The sequence below is a fragment of the Podarcis raffonei genome, chromosome 7 (assembly GCF_027172205.1).
Source record: "Podarcis raffonei isolate rPodRaf1 chromosome 7, rPodRaf1.pri, whole genome shotgun sequence".
NCBI lineage: Eukaryota > Metazoa > Chordata > Lepidosauria > Squamata > Lacertidae > Podarcis > Podarcis raffonei.
The window spans coordinates 33,434,284-33,455,621 of NC_070608.1; the positions used below are offsets into that span (position 1 = coordinate 33,434,284).

The window sequence follows — 21,338 nt, forward strand, 5'->3', positions numbered from 1 at the left end:
TCAATAGTCTTGTGCAAAAACTGTAGCTAACCAGTAACATAAAAAAAACAGCCACGTCAGCCATTTAGTTCTAAATAGAAATATTAGCAGGTCCTTGCAAACAATGGGATGTGCATCTATTTAAATAAACTCAGTAATTAAGGTGAAATCTCCTTCCAGTTAATTACATTTATCCTTTATGTCTTATGTTCCTACTTACCTACAGATTGCTCAGTAAATAATTTATGTTGAAAAGATAGATTTATATTTTCATGCCAGAATGGGGGGGCCACCCTGGATTTTCAGTATAAGTCTTCGAGCGAGAGGGGGAGAGATACATATAGTATCAGTAACCAGCATACAGCAGAACTCAACACGCCAAAGGTTGAAAGTGAACTTTAGTCCTCCAGTGATCACCCTCCAGTACTTAGTCTTCATAAATTTCCCCCGTTTATAGAGTGTTTTTGATGGCAGACAATTCTTTGCTGAAAGTTAAGTGCTCTTTTATATGAACATATAAAGCAGGCTTTGGTTTGAATGAGTACATTATTTTGACAAATGTTTATTGGAAAGCCAATTACAGCTTCATAAATCAGGACTCTCTGTGGCACATCAGGCAAGCTTGCCAGTGCCACCAGATGCCGCAGCTGAGACCAGCACAGTAATTAAAATAATTTGGTGGGATCCTGCCCCCTCATCCACAGCACTGACAGTAGTCAAAACAGGAAGAAATTGTTTATTATCTTTCATTTAACTTATTAAAATACTTGTTGCAAGATGTCATGGCTATACTGGGGGATGGGGGGGGGATGTGGCGGGTAACATTTGCTTTCAATTTGCAGTTAGATTAAAATGACAAGGTCAAGCACAATCCACAGTCTGACTGGCAGCTGGATTTTAAGGGCTGCCCAGAATAGAAAGCGGAAGTGTGCCTGAGCATCTGTAATAGATTGAAATCCAAAGAGGCCTTTACCATTTTATTTTCGAGGTGGCCATTTTTAATTTGAAATATCACCCTTAATGATATGCACATTTACATGTTTCTGCCTGACCTCAGATACACTGGTACCGATTTAGACACATTCAGTTGACACGAGGCTTAAGCACATCTGAGTCATTCGAGTTTTATAGCCTTAGGGTTTATTCTAGGCAATGTTTACAGGAAACGCTATCATTACATTTTGCTGTAATTCTGTAGTTGCTGGTTCCTGTTTCTTACAAAGAAGCCCTCATGTGGTGAAATCAAGATATAACATGACGGAAGGACTGTCCTGCAAGTTGGATGGAGAGAGACTGAAATCATGCATGCATTTTTAAGTACTTTAATCAATGTTCAGGAATCTCCACTGCAACAGTTAATGAACGTTGCTACTTATTCCCACTTCTCCATCAAACTGATTTGGTACAAAAAATTGTCATTGTCACAGCTGCTGGTTGTACCTGAGCTGCTGACGTGTTAAAGAAGAAAACAATTGCAGCAGTGAGTTTCTCTTACCTTGTAAGCTTCATGGAAGAACAAAGAGTGAAGAGAACGGTCATACTGTGGAAGGCCAGATTTGTAGAAAAGGAAGAGGAATTTGATAAGGAGGGCATGCCAGTCAATAACAACATTTGCAAACAGGGAGGTGGTGTTATAGGAAAAACTGCAGGAAAATGGTGAGTGGAAGATAAAAAATGTGCTTCGGACAGACCACAGCTGTTCACAGGTAACAGAAAGTGCAAGAAGGTTATGATGCAACTCCACCTTTCAATGCCACTATTAATGGATTATAAAGCCTGATACAAGACTATTTTGAACTGCATTGCTATTTTTCACATAAACACAAGAGTAGGAGAGAGGTTCAATAGTGTATTATGCAGCATGTGCAAAAAAGGATAGCCATATCTTTATAAATGTTGTGCTGGGGCCAGTTCACTCCATAACTTCCATTCTCTTTGAAATAAGGCCAGCAAATATGGTGCCTTCTATATGTTGTCGGATCCTGACCTTTGCCAGGTTGGCTGGGCCTGCTGGAAGGTGCAGTACAACATCTGGAGGACACAATGTGGGCTGCTCCTCCTCTAAAACCTACCACCAGCTATTGTTAGATGCCAATAGTATTACTGAGGGCATTTCCACACAAAGCACTTTGCAGACAATTGGCACCTGAAGCAGAAAACTAATCATCCACTAACCACAAGCTCATGGCAGCAGCAGTCCCTGGCTGCATAGGCAGCAAACATTTTAAGCACGACTTACCACAAAGAATCCTAGCTTACCCCTCACAGAGCTACAATTCCCTGCACCGTTAACAAACTACACTTCCTAGGATTATTTGGAGAAGTTATACAGTTTAAGGTATGCAGACTTAGTCCCTGCCTAGCAGAAACAGCATAGAGACAGAGCTACTCTTGTATAACAACAGTTATGGTAGCTCTTAATCCTTCCAACAAGAAGTACCTCCTTAAGAGATACTTCCTGATTCTGTGGTTCTGTCATGAATCAAAACAATAAGTGGAACAGGCCTTTGGATTCTGCCCTCACAAAGAGCTTCCTGGTCAAGCTATATAAAGCATTCCCCTGGTTTTGTACAACATACCGTTCACAGCACCTGTGGCTTTTTCTTTCTAGTGGGGTGAAAGTCAAATATCACATGTAAACATGTGAATTCCATTTGCTGAACTAACCTAGCCTTTCGTCAGTTTCACATGCTTATAAGATGCATATCAAAGGAATTGCAGAGAAATGTACCTTGAGTGGGACAATTTCCTGTAAAGAGTATATAGGAAATCACCCCAAATAACAAAACAGAAAGCCAAACCAAATACAACACATAAAATAAAATGATATTCTGTAGATACAAAGGCTCATTATACCATAGTTGAAAATTGCTTTGTACACACAATAATTCCAGCCAGGAAATGCCAGCCTGCAATGAACATGACATTTCACCGAAAAGTCATGGAAGGCTCAAGCTGTTCACATATTCACAGATCAAAACTAGCATCACAAATTGTTATGTATTATAAGGGCATAAGAAACCATTGAACATCCTGGATTACTAATGCACTGTCCAGATCATTCTGCATCAGCTGCAATCTTCAGGCGAAACACACTGCAGAAAACATTCCTGCAATCAAGTCTTGGCATTGAAAGGCATGAATGAAGTTGTCAAGACCAAACTGAAAGAAAGGTTGCATTTTCCCCTCCAGATGAAGTTACTGAAAGGATTTAGTTATAGTTCCTACCTGAATGACAAGGAGCAAAGCAAGCCTGCAAGTCTAACAAACTCGGGAGCCTTCCAAATGTATTTTATTGTTCATTCTTGATTTGGGCTCATTATGATATTGGCGTACTAGTTGTATGTGATCACACTTTCAATTCTGCCAAAGTTTCAGGGTCCTTTGTTTCCAATCAGTTCATGTCCTGCAGCTTCCTGCTAAAATCCTCTAACTTTTCATATGCCACAATTGTTCTGGGTTATCTTTCAACTGATGTTGTATTATATGCAAGAGCACTCACCCAGACAGAAATAATGTGGAAACATTGGGGAAGCATCATGTTGTTGTTGTTTAGTCATTTAGTCATGCCCGACTCTTCATGACCCCATGGACCAGAGCACGCCAGGCACTCCTGTCTCCCACGGCCTCCCACAGTTTGGTCAAACTCATGCTGGTAGCTTCAAGAACACTGTCCAACCATCTCGTCCTCTGTCATCCCCTTCTCCTTGTGCCCTCAATCTTTCCCAACATCAGGGTCTTTTCCAGGGAGTCTTCTCTTCTCATGAGGTGGCCAAAGTATTGGAGCCTCAGCTTCAGGATCTGTCCTTCCAGTGAGCACTCAGGGCTGATTTCCTTAAGAATGGATAGGTTTGATCTTCTTGCAGTCTATGAGCTCTCAAGAGTCTCCTCCAGCACCATAATTCAAAAGCAGCAATTCTTTGGTGATCAGCCTTCTTTATGGTCCAGCTCTCACTTCCATACATCACTACTGGGAAAATAAAACAGGATGGCCCAGTATAAATTGACCTCCAATGCACTATTACTGCATCAGTGAATTTTTGCACTGAGGAAATCATAGAAGCATAGAGTTGGAAGATATCCCAAGGGTAATCTAGTTCAACCCCTTGCAATTCAGGAGTCTCAACTAGATCACACATATGAAATGGCCATCCAACCTCTACTTAAAAACCTCCAAGGAAGGAGAGACCACCTCATCTCGTGGGAGTCTGTTCCACTGTCAAACAGCTCTTACTGTCAGGAAATCACTCCTGATGTTTAGTCAGAATTTCCATTCTTGTAACTTGAAGCCACTGGTTCAGGTCCTAGCCTCTCGAACAGGAGAAAACACACTTGCTCCATCCTCCATGTGGCAGCCCTTTGGATATTTGAAGATGGCTATCATATCTTATTAAATAAAAAGAAGCATAGCAGCAGCAACAGATAATTGTCATGAGATTTATTGCATCAGGAATCCCCTCATTCTACAGTTTTCTGTTCTTTCACTTCCTGGTCCATCAATCACCTCTTGTGTGTAATAAATTCCTGGTCCATCAACTACCTCTTGTGTGTAATAAATTCCTGGTCCATCAACTACATCTTGTGTGTAAAAATTCCTAGGATGAAAATATGCATAATATGAAATAAGAAAAATAATGCCCAATATTAGGGTGATAACGACCACCATAATTACAGATAACAAATATATTTTCCCATTAAACACTGATTTGCAGGACATGCAAACATACACTATTGTTGCAGTTATAAACCCCCGAGCAGTATAATAAACAATCAGAGGCATTTTGGTCTTTTCTCCCTTGACATTAAAAAAGGTAAAAATAAGAATGATTCCCACAATAGTCCTGTAGACAATTTCTGGTACTTTAGATGTACAAAATGTTGTGTGTTGCTTCAGGACCCAACATATACTCAAAAGCCAAAGAAACACAAGTAGAACGAGAGACGTTATACTTAGTATGGTGACCAGAGCGATGCAGAGTATCCAAGAAGTCAAAGTCAACAGTTTATAGAAAAGATATATTAATTTGGAAAATATCCCTGGAAAGTTTTTTTTCTCAGGCAGGGATTTTCGTAACGCTATCTGATAGTCCACAGTTGCACAGGAGATGCCGCAGAAAGACATTGCAATGGTTACATCTAAATAAAAGGAAATAAAAGTTGTTAGCCCTGTTAGAAAAAGAAGAGTTTTTTCTATTAAATAATATTCACACAAAAATGGCACAATAGTCTGAACTAGATAGACGGACAGACATACTCTTAGAAGCTATGGAAATTAGATATACAGTGGACACTCGGGTTGGGAACATGATCCATGCAGGATACACGTTCGCAACCAGCAGCGTTCGCAACCTGCAGCTGCACATTTGCACGCGCACGGGTTGCGATTTGGCACTTCTGTGCATGCGTGACTGCTGAAACCCAGAAGTAACCTGTTCCAGTACTTCTAGGTTTTGGCGGTCCGTAACCCGAAAAAATGCAACCTGAAGCATCTGTAACCCAAGGTATGTCTGTACTAACTACTGGGAAGCTTTTGGTCAAATAACTGGCTGGTGGTGAATTCATATCAATTCAGCCTGTCCCATCCCATAACTTGTTTTCCTTCACTATCCTACAAAAGCTGCCAGATCCCAGAGGAAAGATGTCAACAGAAATCACAAGTAGAATGCAGGGCTTTTTTTTCAGCCAGAACTTACCTGAACTCAGTTCCGGCACCTCTCAGGTGGGCACCTTTGCCATTATAAGAGAACAAGGGAGGCGTTCATGGAGAGTTCTGGCACCTCCTTTTCTACAAAAATAGCACTGAGTGGGAGAATATCTCTTCTATGCAGTTCATGAAGGTGCAGCTGAGCTGGCAGGTTCTCAGCAGTAGACAAAATGGCCCCTTGGCTTTCTACCCAGTGTCCCAACTACTCTGCCTGATTATTCCCTCCCTAATGAATGCACACAGCCACTTTGGCCTCCAGGCTCTTCATGAGGTTTTACCAAAGTCCTCCTTTTTCCTTAGCTCCTTCTTTGAGAGCATCAGAAGAGCACTGCTGGATCAGACCAAAGGCCTGTCTCAGGAGTGAAGAACCTTTCTCAGCCTGATGGCATTCTTGCCTAGTGGGCAACCTTCCAGGGGCCACATGCCAACACTAGGTGGCACAATGGGTGTGACTGTTAACTTTGTGCAATAGGTTAGAAGTCCATCCACCAAAGGGCCAAGAGGGATGCATATCATCTATGCACCCATCTTTCTATCCAGGCAAGCAGGAGCCTTTATTATAGTCCAAAGAAACATCCTAGACAGTCAAAAAATAAAAAATAAAGAATGGGAGGATGGTTTGAGGGAGGGCTGGTGATTGGTATGGCCTGGGAAAGGTGTAAATAAGAGAGTACAGTGGTTGCTCGGGTTGCGAACTTGATCTATGTGGGATGCACGTTCGCAGCCTGCAGCATTCGCAACCCGCAGTGGCGCGTCTGCACACACGCAGGTTGCGATTTGGCGCTTCTGCACATGCGCAAACCACAATTTAGCCCTTCTGTGCATGCACGACCATTCTGGTATTTCCGGGTTTCGGCAGGTCCATAACCCGAAGAAACACAACCTGAAGCCTCTGTAACCCAAAGTATGACTGTACTGAGGTATGAAAGATTTCCTACTCTGAATGGGTGGTGGAGGAAAGGAAAGAGAGAGGGAGAGGTGCAAGGGAAGACAAGAAACAAAGTGGCTAAAGAAAGTAAAGCCGGGGACAATGGACTAAGAAGCAGAAAAGAGAGGAAGCAATGAGTGATCTAGAGGGGAAATGGAAGAAATATGGAGACATAGATTTAAAGACACTCCAACCATAGAGTTGGGTGAATGGGCAACAGCATGGCAAACATTATTTAATGCGAGTCTAAAGTAATGCACATTGAGACAAAAAACAATAATCAAATGCCACATAAAGATCAGTGAGGAATGAATTGGTGGTGACTGATCTCTGTCTTAAGGCACAGAAGGTGCATTTCATATGTACTGAAGCAGTTCTCTGAGCAGTTTAAATGTTTGTGAACATTCTGCGCCATCACATGTTCCACACACTCTTAGGAAATGGCTTCCATCACCACAAGCAGACTTACACTGACTGGGGGTAGAACTGTCAGATGTCATCAGGATGTAGATCTGAAGAATGAGCTGGGGCGTGCTCTCCAGAAATGCCCTAAATAGTCTGAGCATACTTATATCAGTCATTGCACAAATGGCGCTCTTGTGAATGGGGCTGGTGGAACCATCAATCAATCCATCTTCCAAGTTGTTCATTTTAAATGCTGCCTGGTAGCCACATTTCAGTGCAGCCCAGTACCTGCAATGGAGAAAGGCACAGTCGGGCATTTTGTAAGATTTAGGGCCAAAGTAAACATGATGCAACAGGCATGGTTAACAATCTCATGGAGTTTGTTTCTTCAAATGAAAAGCAGCAACGGAGGACCGGAAAGGGAGAGGGTTGCTTAAGTCTGTCTCTTCCAGCCATTCTTCTGCTCCCCTTTGAATTTCACAGTGGGAGCGTGAAACACATCATGCCATGAGCACAATTGGCTTATCATCCCTTTCCTTCACATTCAGACCCATTCACACAAAGGGAGTGCAAGAAACTCAACCTCTAAGAAGCATCTACTGTATTTTTCGCTCTATAACACGCACCAGACCATAAGACGCACCTAGTTTTTGGAGGAGGAAAACAAGAAAAAAAGTATTCTGAATCCCAGAAGCCAGAACAGCAAGAGGGATCGCTGCACAGTGAAAGCAGCAATCCCTCTTGCTGTTCTGGCTTCTAGGATAGCTGTGCAGCCTGCATTCGCTCCATAAGACGCACACACATTTCCCTTTACTTTTTAGGGGGGGGGGAGTGCGTCTTCTAGAGCGAAAAATTCGGTAAATGAAACACAAAATTAGCGGGGAAGTTCTGCAATTTTAAAGGAAAGAGAATGTTGGCATGGTGACAGATCCCATAGAAACTATTGCTCCCACTTCCCTCTTTCCATTTTATTTTCCCTCTTTTTTCAGAGTCTCCCCCCCCCAACTTAATACAAAAATATGGGAGAATGTGGCCCCATCTGCACTATACATTTAAAGCAGTATCGTATCACTTTAAATGGCCATGGCTTCGCCCCAAAGAATCCTGGGAACTGTAGTTTGTTAAAGGTGGTGAGAATCATAGAAGTGTAGGGCTGGAAGGGACCCTGAGGGTCACGTAATCCAACCCCCTGCAGTGCAGGAAATGCAAGGTAACCCAACGCAATGTGAAACCATACCGGACCCTGCTTAGCTTTTGCAAATGGGCTAGCTGCTTTACCGGAGTTCTTGGGGAATAAGGATTGGTTGTAAAACCACTCTGAGAATTATAGCTCTGGGAGGAGAACAGGAGTCTCAGCACCTTGAACAAACTACAGTTCCTAGGATTCCTTGGAGAAAGCCATGACTGTCTAGAGTGGTATGATACTGCTTTCAATATATAATGCAGCTAGGGCCCTTGATGCACATGCTAAGCTTTTCTCTGCCGATGGCAACTTTATTTCCTATATCAAGAGCGCCACCCTAGATAGGATAAATGACTTGCTGAGGACTTTTCAGAGCTCTATAAAAAGCTGTGCGTCCCCCCCCTCCCCTGTGGAAACAAACCCTTATCTGTTTATTTAAAATTATTGCCTGCTTTCCATTTTAAAGAAAAAATCCAATGTAGCTTGCAATAATATTAAAGTAATGGTATTTGGGAGTTTAAAACTTATATCAGAAAATTTTATATTCAGTCCCTGCTTCTACAATCCTGTTGGTAACAGCACATTCCACCTGTGCTTTTCTTTTATATATATAGTAAAGCCACTTTTATATACGTATATAGTAAAGCCTTGAATTCCTGTGCTATCCTTACAAGGAATGCCAAAGGCAGCTTAAGTCTTCAATTTGCTTACCTGAAAGTAAACTCCATTGAATTCAATGGGACCTACTTTTGAGCAGGCATGTTGGTTGGTTGGTTGGTTGGTTGGTTGGTTGGTTGGTTTTAAGAACCCTATTTATATACCACAATTCATAAAATGGATATCAGAGCTATTTACAACAGTGATGCATAAATCCACATAAAAATTTACAATCAGAGATCAGCTAACTATTATGGAAAGATGTATTCTTAACTGCTTGCAGAAGCCTGGAGGAACTGAAATGTTTTCGGTAGACATTTGAAGGTTGTAACAGAAGGCACCTGCTGCTCAGTATAAATAGACATGCAAATTCTATTGTAATTCTTAGGGCACATGAATTTCTTGTGGTGACATGCATTTCATTGGTAGACAGTGGAAAATGAGGGGCTAATGCACGCTAATGTTTACTACTGCATTATATCTCAACTCCCACAGCCGTACACTGAATAATGTGTCCTTAAGGCTATGAAGTAATTGTTAGGAGAGGCTCAGAACTTACAGGGTTAAGAGTTCTGAGTGATGACGCCTCACATTCTGAGGGCGGGCTTAGAACACTGAAGGGAGTGGTTTACTGTGTTCTTTCAGTGTGCGTGTTAGCTCCGTTGAGAGAGCAAGCAACATGGGCGAACTGTCGCCAGGAGATTTATAGCTGTTGTGTTTTGCTAAGGAATAAAGACTTTAAGATAAGGAGACTGCTGCGTTTCAGCCTGAGTTATTGCCTTCACACGAAGAACGTTTCTGCTTCTGCTTCCGCTGTGTTTTACGCTCTGCTGAGTCAAAGGTCCCAGGGGGGAAGACCAGAGCTGCGCAAGAGAAGTGTGCCGGACCCCTGGACGTCATTGACCCCAACAGGTTATGGAGGTCAGCAATAAAGATAAGCAACGTTTGTGCGTGTGAAGAGGCTGAGGAGCAGCCAAAGGCCAGCTAAGGAGTAGCTGGTGTCAGCCAGGAGTTTGCTGGGAGGAGCTGAGGTCTGCCGGACCGGGAGGTACCTGTAAGTAAGCTGGGCCCCCGGGGGAGAGATGGCAGACAGCCAGAGGTCGTCAATCCCTCTTGATAAGGTGGACGGGAGCAAGCCCTGGGCCGGGAGAAGGCAGGCACTGAAGAAAGCAGTGGGAGCCAGGCCAGAGGGGGCTGAAAATTGCTCTGAGGAAGCACCAGGCCCAGAGGGGGCTGGGACTGTGTTGGAGGGCTGCCGGAATGCCCCTACACGTGAGCTGCATGCTGCAGAGCGGCTGGGAGAAGAGAAGAGCTTTGCAACTCAGAATGGGGGTGCAGGCCATTCCAAGAGTCTTGAGAGTGCCCAGGCTGTTTGGCAGGAGCTGGAGGGGGTTTGCAGAGAAACCACAGCAGAAGCCAAAAGCCATTTTCCCAACGGCAGAAAAGCCTCGAGGAGGAGTGCTGCTGGAGAGGTTGGGGGGGCAGAGAAGACCAAAGGCAAGTTTGCAAAGTTTTCCACTAGGCGATGTTTTGTTTGTGCCTCGGCTGAACACCTGCGTCGCAACTGCCCACAGAGAGCAAGGGAGCCAGGGCAGGATGTTTCCAAGGTCGTTTCCCATGGGAACCAGCCAGGTTTCCATGGCAACAGAGGAAGCAGGCGTGGGAAGGCTTATCAGCTGACTGCGTCGATGGCGGTTCTGGAGAACACCTGCAGCGAGAGCCCCAAGGTCGGGGGCAGCAGGAAGCCAGTTGCTAAGGCAACAAAGAAGGACAACTCCGGAGGGGGGAGAGTCCTACGTTGGGTTGTTGACTCGGCTGCGAATGCCCATCTGGTCACAGCGCCACCTGATGGACAAATGTGGAACTGCAAGGCTGTTTCAACTGAGAAAACAGTTAAATTTGCTACAGGTTCACAGGGACGTGTAACCCATGTTTCTAACATGTTTGTCTCTTTCTTACAGGCTGAATTGAAGGTTTATGTTCTCCCTGAGATAAAACATTGCCTGCTATCTGTACCGTGCCTTTTACAGGAGGGATATTCAGTGAGTTTTGAAAAAAATGTTTGCACAATTTCCAGAAGGGGGAAGCAACTGGCACGTGTTGAGAAAAATCAGAACAACCTCTTTGTTCTGGAAACTCCACTGGAGGAAAAGGGAGTGGGGAACACTCATGTGTCGTGTGCTTGCGTGTGGCACAAGAGAATGTCACATGGGTCCTGTGAGGACGTTCAGATGTTATCAGAATGCACCAAAGGGTGCAAGGTAAGAGAATGTGGTGCAACCCTAAATTGCAGGGCTTGTAGAAAAGCCAAGAGCAAGGGATGCAGTTATCCCAGAGTGGAGAGGGTAACCACAAAGCCTTTTGAGCTTGTGCACGCAGACCTGTTTGGGCCTATGCCTCAGCCAAGTCTGGGCAAAGCCAGGCATCTGCTGATTTTGATCGATGATTTTACTAGGAACTCCTGGGCTTTTTCTCTGACAACGCAGGAGGAAGCAACGCAACTGATCAAAGATTGGGTTGCAGAGGTGGAACTGAGGTTCTCCACCAAGGTGCAAGGTTTCCAGTTTGACCGTAGTTCAGAGGTCACTGGGTCTGCTCTAAAGGGTTTCTTTCGCCAGAGGGGGATACGTCACAAGGTGACTTCTCCTCAGGAGAATGGCGTGGCAGAGCTTAGGAGTAAAGCTCTGGTTCGAGCATCCGAGATTCTACTGGATGACTCTGGTTTGCCTCACAGTTTCTGGGGGGAGGCAGTAAAAACGGCCAATTTCACGATGAACAGGTGCTACAATGCAGTGGTAGGTGACACCCCGTATTTCCTGCTTCATCGGCAGAAGCCGCTTGTGCATTTCTTTCGCACTTTTGGTAGCAGAGCCATGGTGCCTGTACCAAAGTTTCTGCAGCAGGAGGGTGGTCCAAGGTACCAGGAAATGATCTTCTGTGGATATGAGCCTGCGACAAAAGGGTGGAGATTCGCATACCCAGAAGGTGATCAGACCAAGCTTCTGGTCAGTAAACAGGCTGAGTTCTTTGAGCAGGATGGTTGGGCAAGGCGCAAAGTGCGCTCTGACGTTCACTCAGATTGTCTGTCTGACTCTGAGGAGGAAGGAGAGCCAGAGCCTGAACCTGCTGGTGGAGACCAGGTCCCTGAACAGAGTAGGGCGTCTCCACAGGTTGTTAAGGGAGTGTCCAAGAGTGAGCCCTCATCTCCTGTGCGCATAATGGAGAAAGCTCACAGACGTGTCAAGTCAGAGGGGGAGTCTTCTGATGAGGAAGACGCACATGCTGGCCCCAGTGGGTCAAAAGGAGCACCCCAGTTTGTGCCCAGGCGGTCTTCGCGGGCTACAAAGGGAATTCCACCTGAGAGGTTTCAGGTCACAAATGCGTGGGTTGGTTTCGCACAGTGCGAACCTAAGGTTTGTGAGGTTCAACAGGTGCCTAACAACGATGCCAGGACGGGGCGGAAGGCAATGGGGAAGGTGTTGAACACTCAGAGGTCCTCTCAGAACGTGATTCGAGAGGGGGTGTTAGGAGAGGCTCAGAACTTACAGGGTTAAGAGTTCTGAGTGATGACGCCTCACATTCTGAGGGCGGGCTTAGAACACTGAAGGGAGTGGTTTACTGTGTTCTTTCAGTGTGCGTGTTAGCTCCGTTGAGAGAGCAAGCAACATGGGCGAACTGTCGCCAGGAGATTTATAGCTGTTGTGTTTTGCTAAGGAATAAAGACTTTAAGATAAGGAGACTGCTGCGTTTCAGCCTGAGTTATTGCCTTCACACGAAGAACGTTTCTGCTTCTGCTTCCGCTGTGTTTTACGCTCTGCTGAGTCAAAGGTCCCAGGGGGGAAGACCAGAGCTGCGCAAGAGAAGTGTGCCGGACCCCTGGACGCCATTGACCCCAACAGTAATTTCCTATAAAATAAAACATAGATGGAAAACACACTAAACATTTCAGGGGGGGGATTAATTCATTGCCTCATGAAGAACGTTCGCTTCTCAAAATATTTCTATTTTCTTTTGGGAGATGCAGTTTTTATTCCCACTATCAAATCACAGAATACATCCTCTGGCAAGGAACACGTACATCAGTGAAGAAAAGATGTTCGGCATTTCCCAAACTTGGAGAAACACTCTTGGGTGGAATCTATACACATACAGTGTTATCTCAGGTTAAGAACTTAATTCGTTCCGGAGGTCCGTTCTTAACCTGAAACTGTTCTTAACCTGAGGTACCACTTTAGCTAATGGGGCCTCCCGCTGCCGCCACACCGCCACTGTGAGATTTCTGTTCTCATCCTGAAGCAAAGTTCTTAACCCGAGGTACTATTTCTGGGTTAGCGGAGTCTGTAACCTGAAGCGTCTATAACCTAAAGCATCTGTAACCCAAGATACCACTGTATTTGAAAAAAGGTATGAAAATGCTTTTTTAAAAAGTGTTTTTTAAAATAAATTGAATTTTCCATAAGGCTCACCATCACCATCCAGTGTCACATTGTATATTGCACTTCAAACATTTTATTTGCAGCTGTATAGCTGAGTCCTTGGTTTCCGCAAGAATTACCTTAACCCAATACCCAAGTTGCTGATTTGGATGCTTGTTTTCGAAACAGAGGTGTCTTCTCATTTGAGCACAAGGCACATTTTTGAGCAGATGCAAAGGTGTGTTTGCTCTGCATCTCAAATGTTTCACAAAGAAGCAACTGCAAGCAGAGATAAAAGGAAGATAGAAAGCCCCTCTTAAAACATATTTTAACCAGTCTCATTTTCTGCTGTTTCTCAAAATGACAGGGCACTTACTCGCTCCTCTTCAGTTTGTTGTTTTAAAAAGCTCTGCTTACAAGAACATATCCCAAGAAGTACCGATTGCCCCTGTGGGAACTTCTGAATAATGTTTTGAGGTTCACATGCTGGCAGTTTTGTGGCAAGCTCCAATGTACCTTGCAGAAATCTTGGGTAAATTTATACATAAATATCTTCCTACAGAACAGCAATGGTGGCCCTCCATACCTGTGGCTCACCTCACAATGCTTTAGCTGAACACTGAAAACAACTTTGACCCCTTAAAATAGATTTTGGGGTATCCGAATATCCTCATTATTCTGATAATTATAGCAAAGGTTAACCCAGGGGTAGAAGTTCCATGCACAGTGTGCCTGAATGGCTTAAAATATTTGACAATTGCACTGGATGTTTAATGAAACCTTACTGCAGGGGTCGGCAACCTAAGGCCCATGAGCCACAAGCGGCCCATGGGGGTCATTTAACCAGCCCATGAGCCACCCCCGAACCGAGCCGCCCACTCAGCGAGCCCCCACGTGCTGTGCTAAACCGGCCCAGCGAGTCGCTTCCACGGTGCCGGAAATTGTGTCTGCGAAGATGCAGACACCAGAAATCATTTCTGCGCAGACGCAGATGCCAGAAATCGTGGGCGCATGCACGATCCGGTCCACGGAGGGATCTCCACTGGAGTAAACCGGTCCAGACGAGGTAAACCTTTCCGACCCCTGCCTTACTGTATGCATGGTTATGTAGTCCACAGGGCAGAGACACCCTATGTTTGTGATCAGGGCATGTCATCAATGACTGCCTTGCCCCACCTTCCAGCCCCTAGAAGCAGTAGCAGCTGGTGGTGTGGGCAGAGTTGCATTACTGACCTAACTTACCAAAGCCACATATCACTGCCAGTTGCTTAGAGGTGAAGGGCAAGACAGCAGGGACAGTTTCCTCCTTTTTTTAGTTTCCTCCTTTTTTAGTTCTCTATCACCATGTGACCTCACCCAAATAGGACGTGCCTGAGTTTTCTCACTAGGAGCTCAGACCATGAGCTATTTTGTATCCTAAGATTATTGCCTGTGTTTACTTGCTGCTGCATGGATAAATGCATGAACTTGACCTTTTGAACTTTGTAAGTACAGTAGTACCTCGGGTTAAGAACTTAATTCGTTCTGGAGGTCCGTTCTTAACCTGAAACTGTTCTTGACCTGAGGTACCACTTTAGCTAATGGGGCCTCCCGCTGCCGCCACACCGCCACCGCGAGATTTCTGTTCTCATCCTGAAGCAAAGTTCTTACCCCGAGGTACTATATCTATTCCCCCCCCCCAAAAAAAAAATCTGTGGCCCTCCAAATGTTGCTAGACTACACCTAGCAACGTGTGGAGGGGGGATTATTTGATTGTTCTTTTTTATTATGTATTTTGTGTTTTTATATTGTGACATTATGTTGTGAACTGCCCCGAGACCTGCAGGTATAGGGCAGAAAACAAATTTAATAAATAATAATTATTATTAATAGACTACAACACCCATTTTCCCTTATCGTTAATCATGCTGGCTGAGGCAGATGGAAGTTAAATTGTATCTGGAGGGTTGAACCATAGGATTTAATAACTATGCACAGATGCAAGGACCCCCTCCCTGCTCTTTCTGAGGCCTTGCTATCAACTCTTGAGCTGGGTAGCAAAAGTACTTTGGATGGGCAAATGGCTGGGCATAGGCTCTTGAGCAGGTTACCTGTAACACATCAGATGATGGTGCCATTTTTCTCTAAAGGAGGATATGCATTCCTTTCAGGGATGTTGCCCTCTAAAGAAGGGTGCATATTCCTTTCATGGAAGTTCATTGCTGACCTTAAGATACATGAGCAGTTGTGGAATAACAAACTAAAAATCCAAGACCTGCTCCCTGTTCCTTCGGGAATGCCTGCAACACTGACAGAAACTGTAGGGATCCCATTCATGGCTTTGAGCTTAATATGTAAAAACAAGGAACAAAATTTCTATACAGAACTGCTTTCTTGCGTGGTGCTGATGACACACATTTATATTTCTGAATGACAAAAGCCCTGCAGTATTCTCAGTTTATAAAACAATCAGAAACGCAAACATCTGGTTCTTGTATCCTAGACTGAGGCATCTGTGTAGCCCAGTATTTTCCAGAAAACCTGTTTGAGTAAATCAATCTGTTCCTCACACACACACTCATACACCTAAGCTTGTGATTGTCCAAGCTGTGTGTTGGGGCAAGCTCGCAGCTTTATGTGAAACCTCCCCAGTTCACAACTGAGAAGCTTGATAAGGTGTGAGGTGACCTTTGGACGCCTGGCAAGGATTCTCACAAAGTAAAGTGCTTACTGAATATCACTTGGCATTTACCTAGGGAGAAATTGTTGGGTTATGTTTAGCTTCTGCTTCTTGACAGACATATGACCTGCTCTTGGGCCTTGTATTAATGCCAAATTAAATACATTAACCGCTTTTTTAAAAAAAAGTTTTACTAATATATGTTTGGATTGGATGGGGAAAATATTAAATAGAAATAAAGAGCAATTTTTTAAAAAAATGCTTCATATTCTACAAATAGCACATTATTTTGAAAATCTGAAAGACACAATGTTCTGGAAGGAAAAGTATTGTACAAATGCCTGGCCTGTTAGACCGTTTGCTCCACAATGCTTTTTACATCGCAAATGATAAAAGAGTATCATTCTCTCCTTTGCCGCCACCACCATCCAACAAACATGTTAGGAATTTGAAGTCTACTCAGTACTACTGCTCACCCTGACCTGCTTACTGAAAGGTAGAAAGTGGGCAGGGAGGTTGGCATGGTGCAAATGCACCAGTAGGAGGGTTGGATTGGCTCTGCTGGTGCATTAGCAGTGCACCACCCTTGCCACTGCCTTGCCCTTCTCCATCTATCTCCTGGTATGCAACAGCAATGCAACCAACCAGAGGTCAGGCGAGTGGCGGCACCACATCATCCCCTACTGAGTTGTTATTATTATTAATAGGTTGTTTGATATTGCACATTCCATTTCCATAGTGGTCACTTGCTTGCCACTTGTACAAACTGCGCTCATCTTGATGGAGCATATAGTGAGAAAGATAGCAAATGTATGGTTCTTTTGTTCTAGTCGCCTTCTTAAGATGACGAAGAAACATTTTAGGGGCAAGTACAGAAAGTAAGCATCCTTAGCACTTCCAACATCCACAGCCTGGAACAGAGGAAAAGTTAATTTATCTAATAGTTCCTTTGGCTAAAATGACTGTGAGAAACGTAATTAGTTAAGAACATTTTAAATCACACAAGTTCTCATGACAAGATTAAAGGAATCTTGGCAAAGCAACTGCTACACAGTCACTTGGATGCAATGTACATCGATGCTCCTTTGTCAGAGTTTGACATCCTTAGTTATTGGGGGGGGGGATGAAAGAATATTAAACAAAATTAAAAGAACAACAGGAATTTTGGTAGTTTCCAAACTGTTGCTGTTTTGGGGTGGGGTTTGATCACGTACCAGCAAATTCATGTGTACATCACTCCAGATCCCGGCTTCTCCTTCCTAACTGTCACTCTTTAGGATAAAGCAAGTCAGAAAACGGCAGCTAGGCAACCCATTCTACTTATCTTACACCAGGGGTGTCAACTTGAATAAAACATGGAGGAGGGCAGGTAAGCCCTGCCCCACATAATCACATGGCGCAGTGCATGCACACCATTTGAATGGCAGTGACCATCAACTTGGGGAAGGCTGGCCCCCTCGAATATTTTAATGGGAGGGTGAAGACCCCTAGGAGTTGGCTCCTATGCCTCACACCCCTGCACACATTTGAAATTTTGAAAGTTTAACCAGTCACCATCATCTTCTTCCCCATTAAAAGTCATCTAGGACATTACAAGCATAGCTAGTTGTATGTTCTATGTTTTATATTTACCTTGTAAATATTCCAGCTTGTAAGAGATGTACTGAAGAAATCCAACTCAGCTTGTGAGTGCCATCATCTTTAAACCAAGTGTAACTGAAATACTGGACAACTAGTGATGAAAGAAGCCCTGTGGCCAATGTCAAGGCACACCAGAGATACTGTCCCTCATGAAAATATTTGTTTGCTACCCAGAGATCTGCTCCAATATCCGCGACATAAACCACAATTCCAAGAACCATCGTAGCAAACTCTTTCTTTGTATATCTCATTGTCTTGATGGATCATTTCATCTCAGGTCAGAAGCAAAATATGTCATTTCTCAGTGCATCACATACTAAGAAAATATGTGAGCGTATTTCTCCTTGGGGAAATTGGGGTGTGTATTTGTTGAAGTGGCAAATTGAATCAAAACCACAGATACTCTGATAGATTAGCTCTGCTTCAGTACTAAAGATTCATTTGCGTACATATCCATATGCACATTGAATGGTACTGGTGAATCTGATTTCTCCTGATAAGTCCTGAAAAGAATAAATGGATAGGTAACTAGCTGGATCAGAAGAGTGTAAAAACCTCTTAACAGCAGCATAAATAATGATTACAGTAGCAACAAATGCAATGCAATCCTGTGCATGTTTTGCTGTGTTCAATGAGCTTACTCCCAGATAACTGTGCATAGGATTGCAACCCTAAACTACTAATCAGATAGAGTAATCCATAAAAGCCTTTACAAAAGAAATTAATAGGGAACACATTTGTTGTTTTTTAAGTGGCTTGTTTTTAATATAGGTATGTCAAAAAGTAAAGATGAAAGGCAGCATTTCAGGACAGACACTCCCTCTTCTCTCTCAGGGGATTGGAATGGAAGAAAACACATCTGAAAATAAACTATTATACCCAATGCTGTGCCAGCAGAGTTCTGCTGGTGTAACAGGACTTCTACTTCCTCTCCTCCCCCTTCATGCTTCCATGGCATGTTTGCCTTGTACTTTGCACTTGATCTTTGGCACATTTGTCAGAACGATTGGCCGCTCTTTTCCGAAGCATTTCGCTTAATTTAACTCTGAGACCCTTTCCAGGGGGAAATCCTTTCCTGCGCAGCAATGTGCCGTTTTTATGGCTCATTGGTAGTGACAGCCATACGGAGCAATACCCATTACATTTTAAAAGGGTGAAAGGCTGGCGTTGTGGGAAGGCACAAGAGATGGTAAGATGTTTGTGGCTAGAGAGCGTGGTCACTGAGGAAAAAAGAAGGGGGAAGTCCCAAAAGAAGAACAATTTAACAAGCCATTTAAAATGCCACAGGTAGACGGTTAAAGGTGCTTGCAATTGCATCATAGTGCCCATGGCGTCTGACAGTCACCTATGGCATTAGTACAACTGCCATCCACACAGCTAAATGCTAATTGTATGTGCTTAGGCAAGAATCCCAGTATCCCAGCAATTTAGATTAGTGCTGTGGATACTGATAAACAATAGTCACACACACCCCTGCAGACAATTGCTGTCTGTGTGGTTCAGGGGCAAACAATTGTTGTTTAATCTCTTCAAAGAGACATAGCCAGTTCCTTCAGGCACTTGTGCAGTGCTAACCTTTTCTACTCAGAAGTAAGCCTAATATAATTCTAGGAGCCTTACTCCCAGATAAGTGGGGCTATGATTGCAACCTTATCAGATGGGCAATTTGACCCTAGGGCATTTTGAAAGCGACCCACAAGTGTGTGTGTGTGTGTGTGTGTGTGTGTGTGTGTGTTTATGTGGAACAGAAAGTGGGAATTGGGAATTTCGAAACTGAATGTGTTTTATTTCTACCCAATGTAAGTTTGACATAAGCATGACAGAAATGCAGAGAATGAAACAAACTGAAAATGCCTTCAGTGTCAATTTTTCATCTCCTACCTACAATAACATCTTCAATAACATGGAGAGCATTTACTGAGAATCAACATGAAGAAACATATCCCTTATTATTCCATACCCAAAAAAATCCCTCTAATTTTTCTTCCAAGATCTAGGGAAACATACATCCTTTGAAAGACTTCTTGACAGCATGAGTTAACCATAACAGAACAGCTCTGGAACCCACAGTAATACTTGTTTGTTTCCCTGCCTTATAACCACTGAAGTAAACAGTACACATCTACTTTGGTTGGATTCCGGATTGTCATTCTAAGACTATATATAGATGATGTAGAATATGATCACCTAGATTTTTTAACTACAGGCAACACCCCTCTCATAAAGAAGACTTACCTTAAAACTTTCCAGATAAATAAACATCCCAGTAGCAAATCCATAGTCAGAGAGTTGCCTTGAAAGTCTGGATGGTTTACACTGTTGAACTGTGATACTTTGCAATCTGCAACCAGGAAAAGGTAAAGGGTGTGGGATAAAATGAAAACTGAAACGCCCGTCTCCTCCAGGCCATGTGATTTGATTAATAATACTCTAGCTACGTGGACTGTCATTGCTTTGACTGAGTCAACCTTTTTAAAAAATAAATCATTTATTAAAAATCATCTGTGACCACTTTCCTAAATCCCTGCAAGATATAAAAATGAATCCTTGGTTTGGCTGCTTTGTTCCACATGCTTAAATAACAAGCTCTGTGTATTTAATGGTGATGACAAGTTGTACCTGCAACAAAGTGTTGCTATGTGGAATCCTCTCTCTTCAGGATTCTGGTCACTCCATTCCATTTCCCTTCCCCATATGCCCCACTCCAAGAGTAGATCAGCATCCCATAACTACTGAGCATGCTTAATTCTCCTGACTGGACAGTTTTGGGTTCCCCGCCTGTTAAGTTGTGGGCAAACATAGCAGACGACACAGCAATTCTTCAAACAGCTCTTCTTTACTCAGATGTCAGAACAGAACTAAGCTGAGGGGCTCAGTCAGCCTGCTTATATAGAGCTCCAGAACAATTGTAACTGTTGCCATTTTCTAAAACTATCCAATCACTGAACGCCACTTTTCGATCCTTCATTTGCATAACTATCTACAGTATCCCCCTGCTGGCCCAGGGTGAGAACTTCAGTACATAACACCCCTCCCCACCGAGATAAGGCGTTAGTTACAATCATAATGGTTTCCTTATATACAGCACTGCACGTAATGGTTCAATTAGGCACAAAAGCATATCGGTTACATTTCCCATACTTAGACCAACAGTGATACATGTCCAACAACATAGTCCTTTAAATAAGCTGGGCGCTTGGAAACTCTGACAGACCGCCGGGGACTGGTAGCCAAGTCCGGGGGGGCCACACAATTCTTGCTGAGGCTGTGGTGTGACCCTAGGTGGCGTCAAAACCAAATCCCCTGGATCCGCTGCTGTGGGTGGAGGCTCCGCAAGTGGAGTGGTCTGAGCGTGTGGTAAGTCTGGCAGACCCTCTGAAGTGGCTTGGTTCGGCTCCACGCTGGCAGTTTGCGAGGGAGGTGTAGGTGAAGCCTCACCATGTGTAAGTGTCTCTTCTGGAGCCACGAGCGCAGTTGGGGGCACCACGGTAGTGTCCAAGTCCCCAACCCTGCGCCTAAGCTGGTCTATGTGCCGGTGCCACAGGCGTCCGTCTTCGAGTGCCACCTGGTACGAGCGAGGTCCAGTGACTCCCACTACTGTGGCTGGCACCCAAGGAATGTCCCCCACATAGTTCCGGGCAAAGATCTGGTTTCCTGGAACAAATGACCGTGGCGCGTTGGCACAGCCTGGGGATTCGGCCACGGCAAAGTCTGGGTGCAGCCGGTCAAGCGGTGACCTGAGGCGGCAGCCCATAAGCAGTTCAGCA

General features: G+C 44.0%; 1 protein-coding gene across 2 annotated transcripts; it reads right to left on the reverse strand.

The window, feature by feature from the left end:
• Positions 1 to 3,958: 3,958 nt before the first annotated feature.
• On the reverse strand, positions 3,959 to 20,148 carry XKR9 (XK related 9). 2 transcript variants are annotated; one of them, XM_053395898.1, is made up of 5 exons: positions 19,807 to 20,148; positions 17,563 to 18,074; positions 7,081 to 7,304; positions 4,520 to 5,115; positions 3,959 to 4,483 (listed from the first exon to the last, which is right to left on the reverse strand). In XM_053395898.1, the coding sequence occupies exons 2-5, from the start codon at positions 17,820 to 17,822 to the stop codon at positions 4,418 to 4,420; spliced, it is 1,146 nt and encodes a 381-aa protein (XP_053251873.1). In that variant the 5' UTR covers positions 17,823 to 18,074; positions 19,807 to 20,148; the 3' UTR covers positions 3,959 to 4,417. The 2 variants fall into 2 exon arrangements, with proteins under 2 accessions (XP_053251873.1, XP_053251872.1); XM_053395897.1 differs by having other exon boundaries at positions 3,959 to 5,115.
• Between the last annotated feature and the right edge of the window lie 1,190 nt (positions 20,149 to 21,338).

Coding starts and splice junctions, on each gene's coding strand:
- XKR9 (XM_053395897.1), bottom strand. CDS start 17,822: ATGAGATATACAAAGAAAGAGTTTGCTACGATGGTTCTTGGAATTGTG. Junction 7,305..17,562: donor CAAGCTGGAATATTTACAAG/GTAAATATAAAA, acceptor TCTCCATTGCAG/GTACTGGGCTGCACTGAAAT. Junction 5,116..7,080: donor CAGTTCTACCCCCAGTCAGT/GTAAGTCTGCTT, acceptor CCTTTTATTTAG/ATGTAACCATTGCAATGTCT.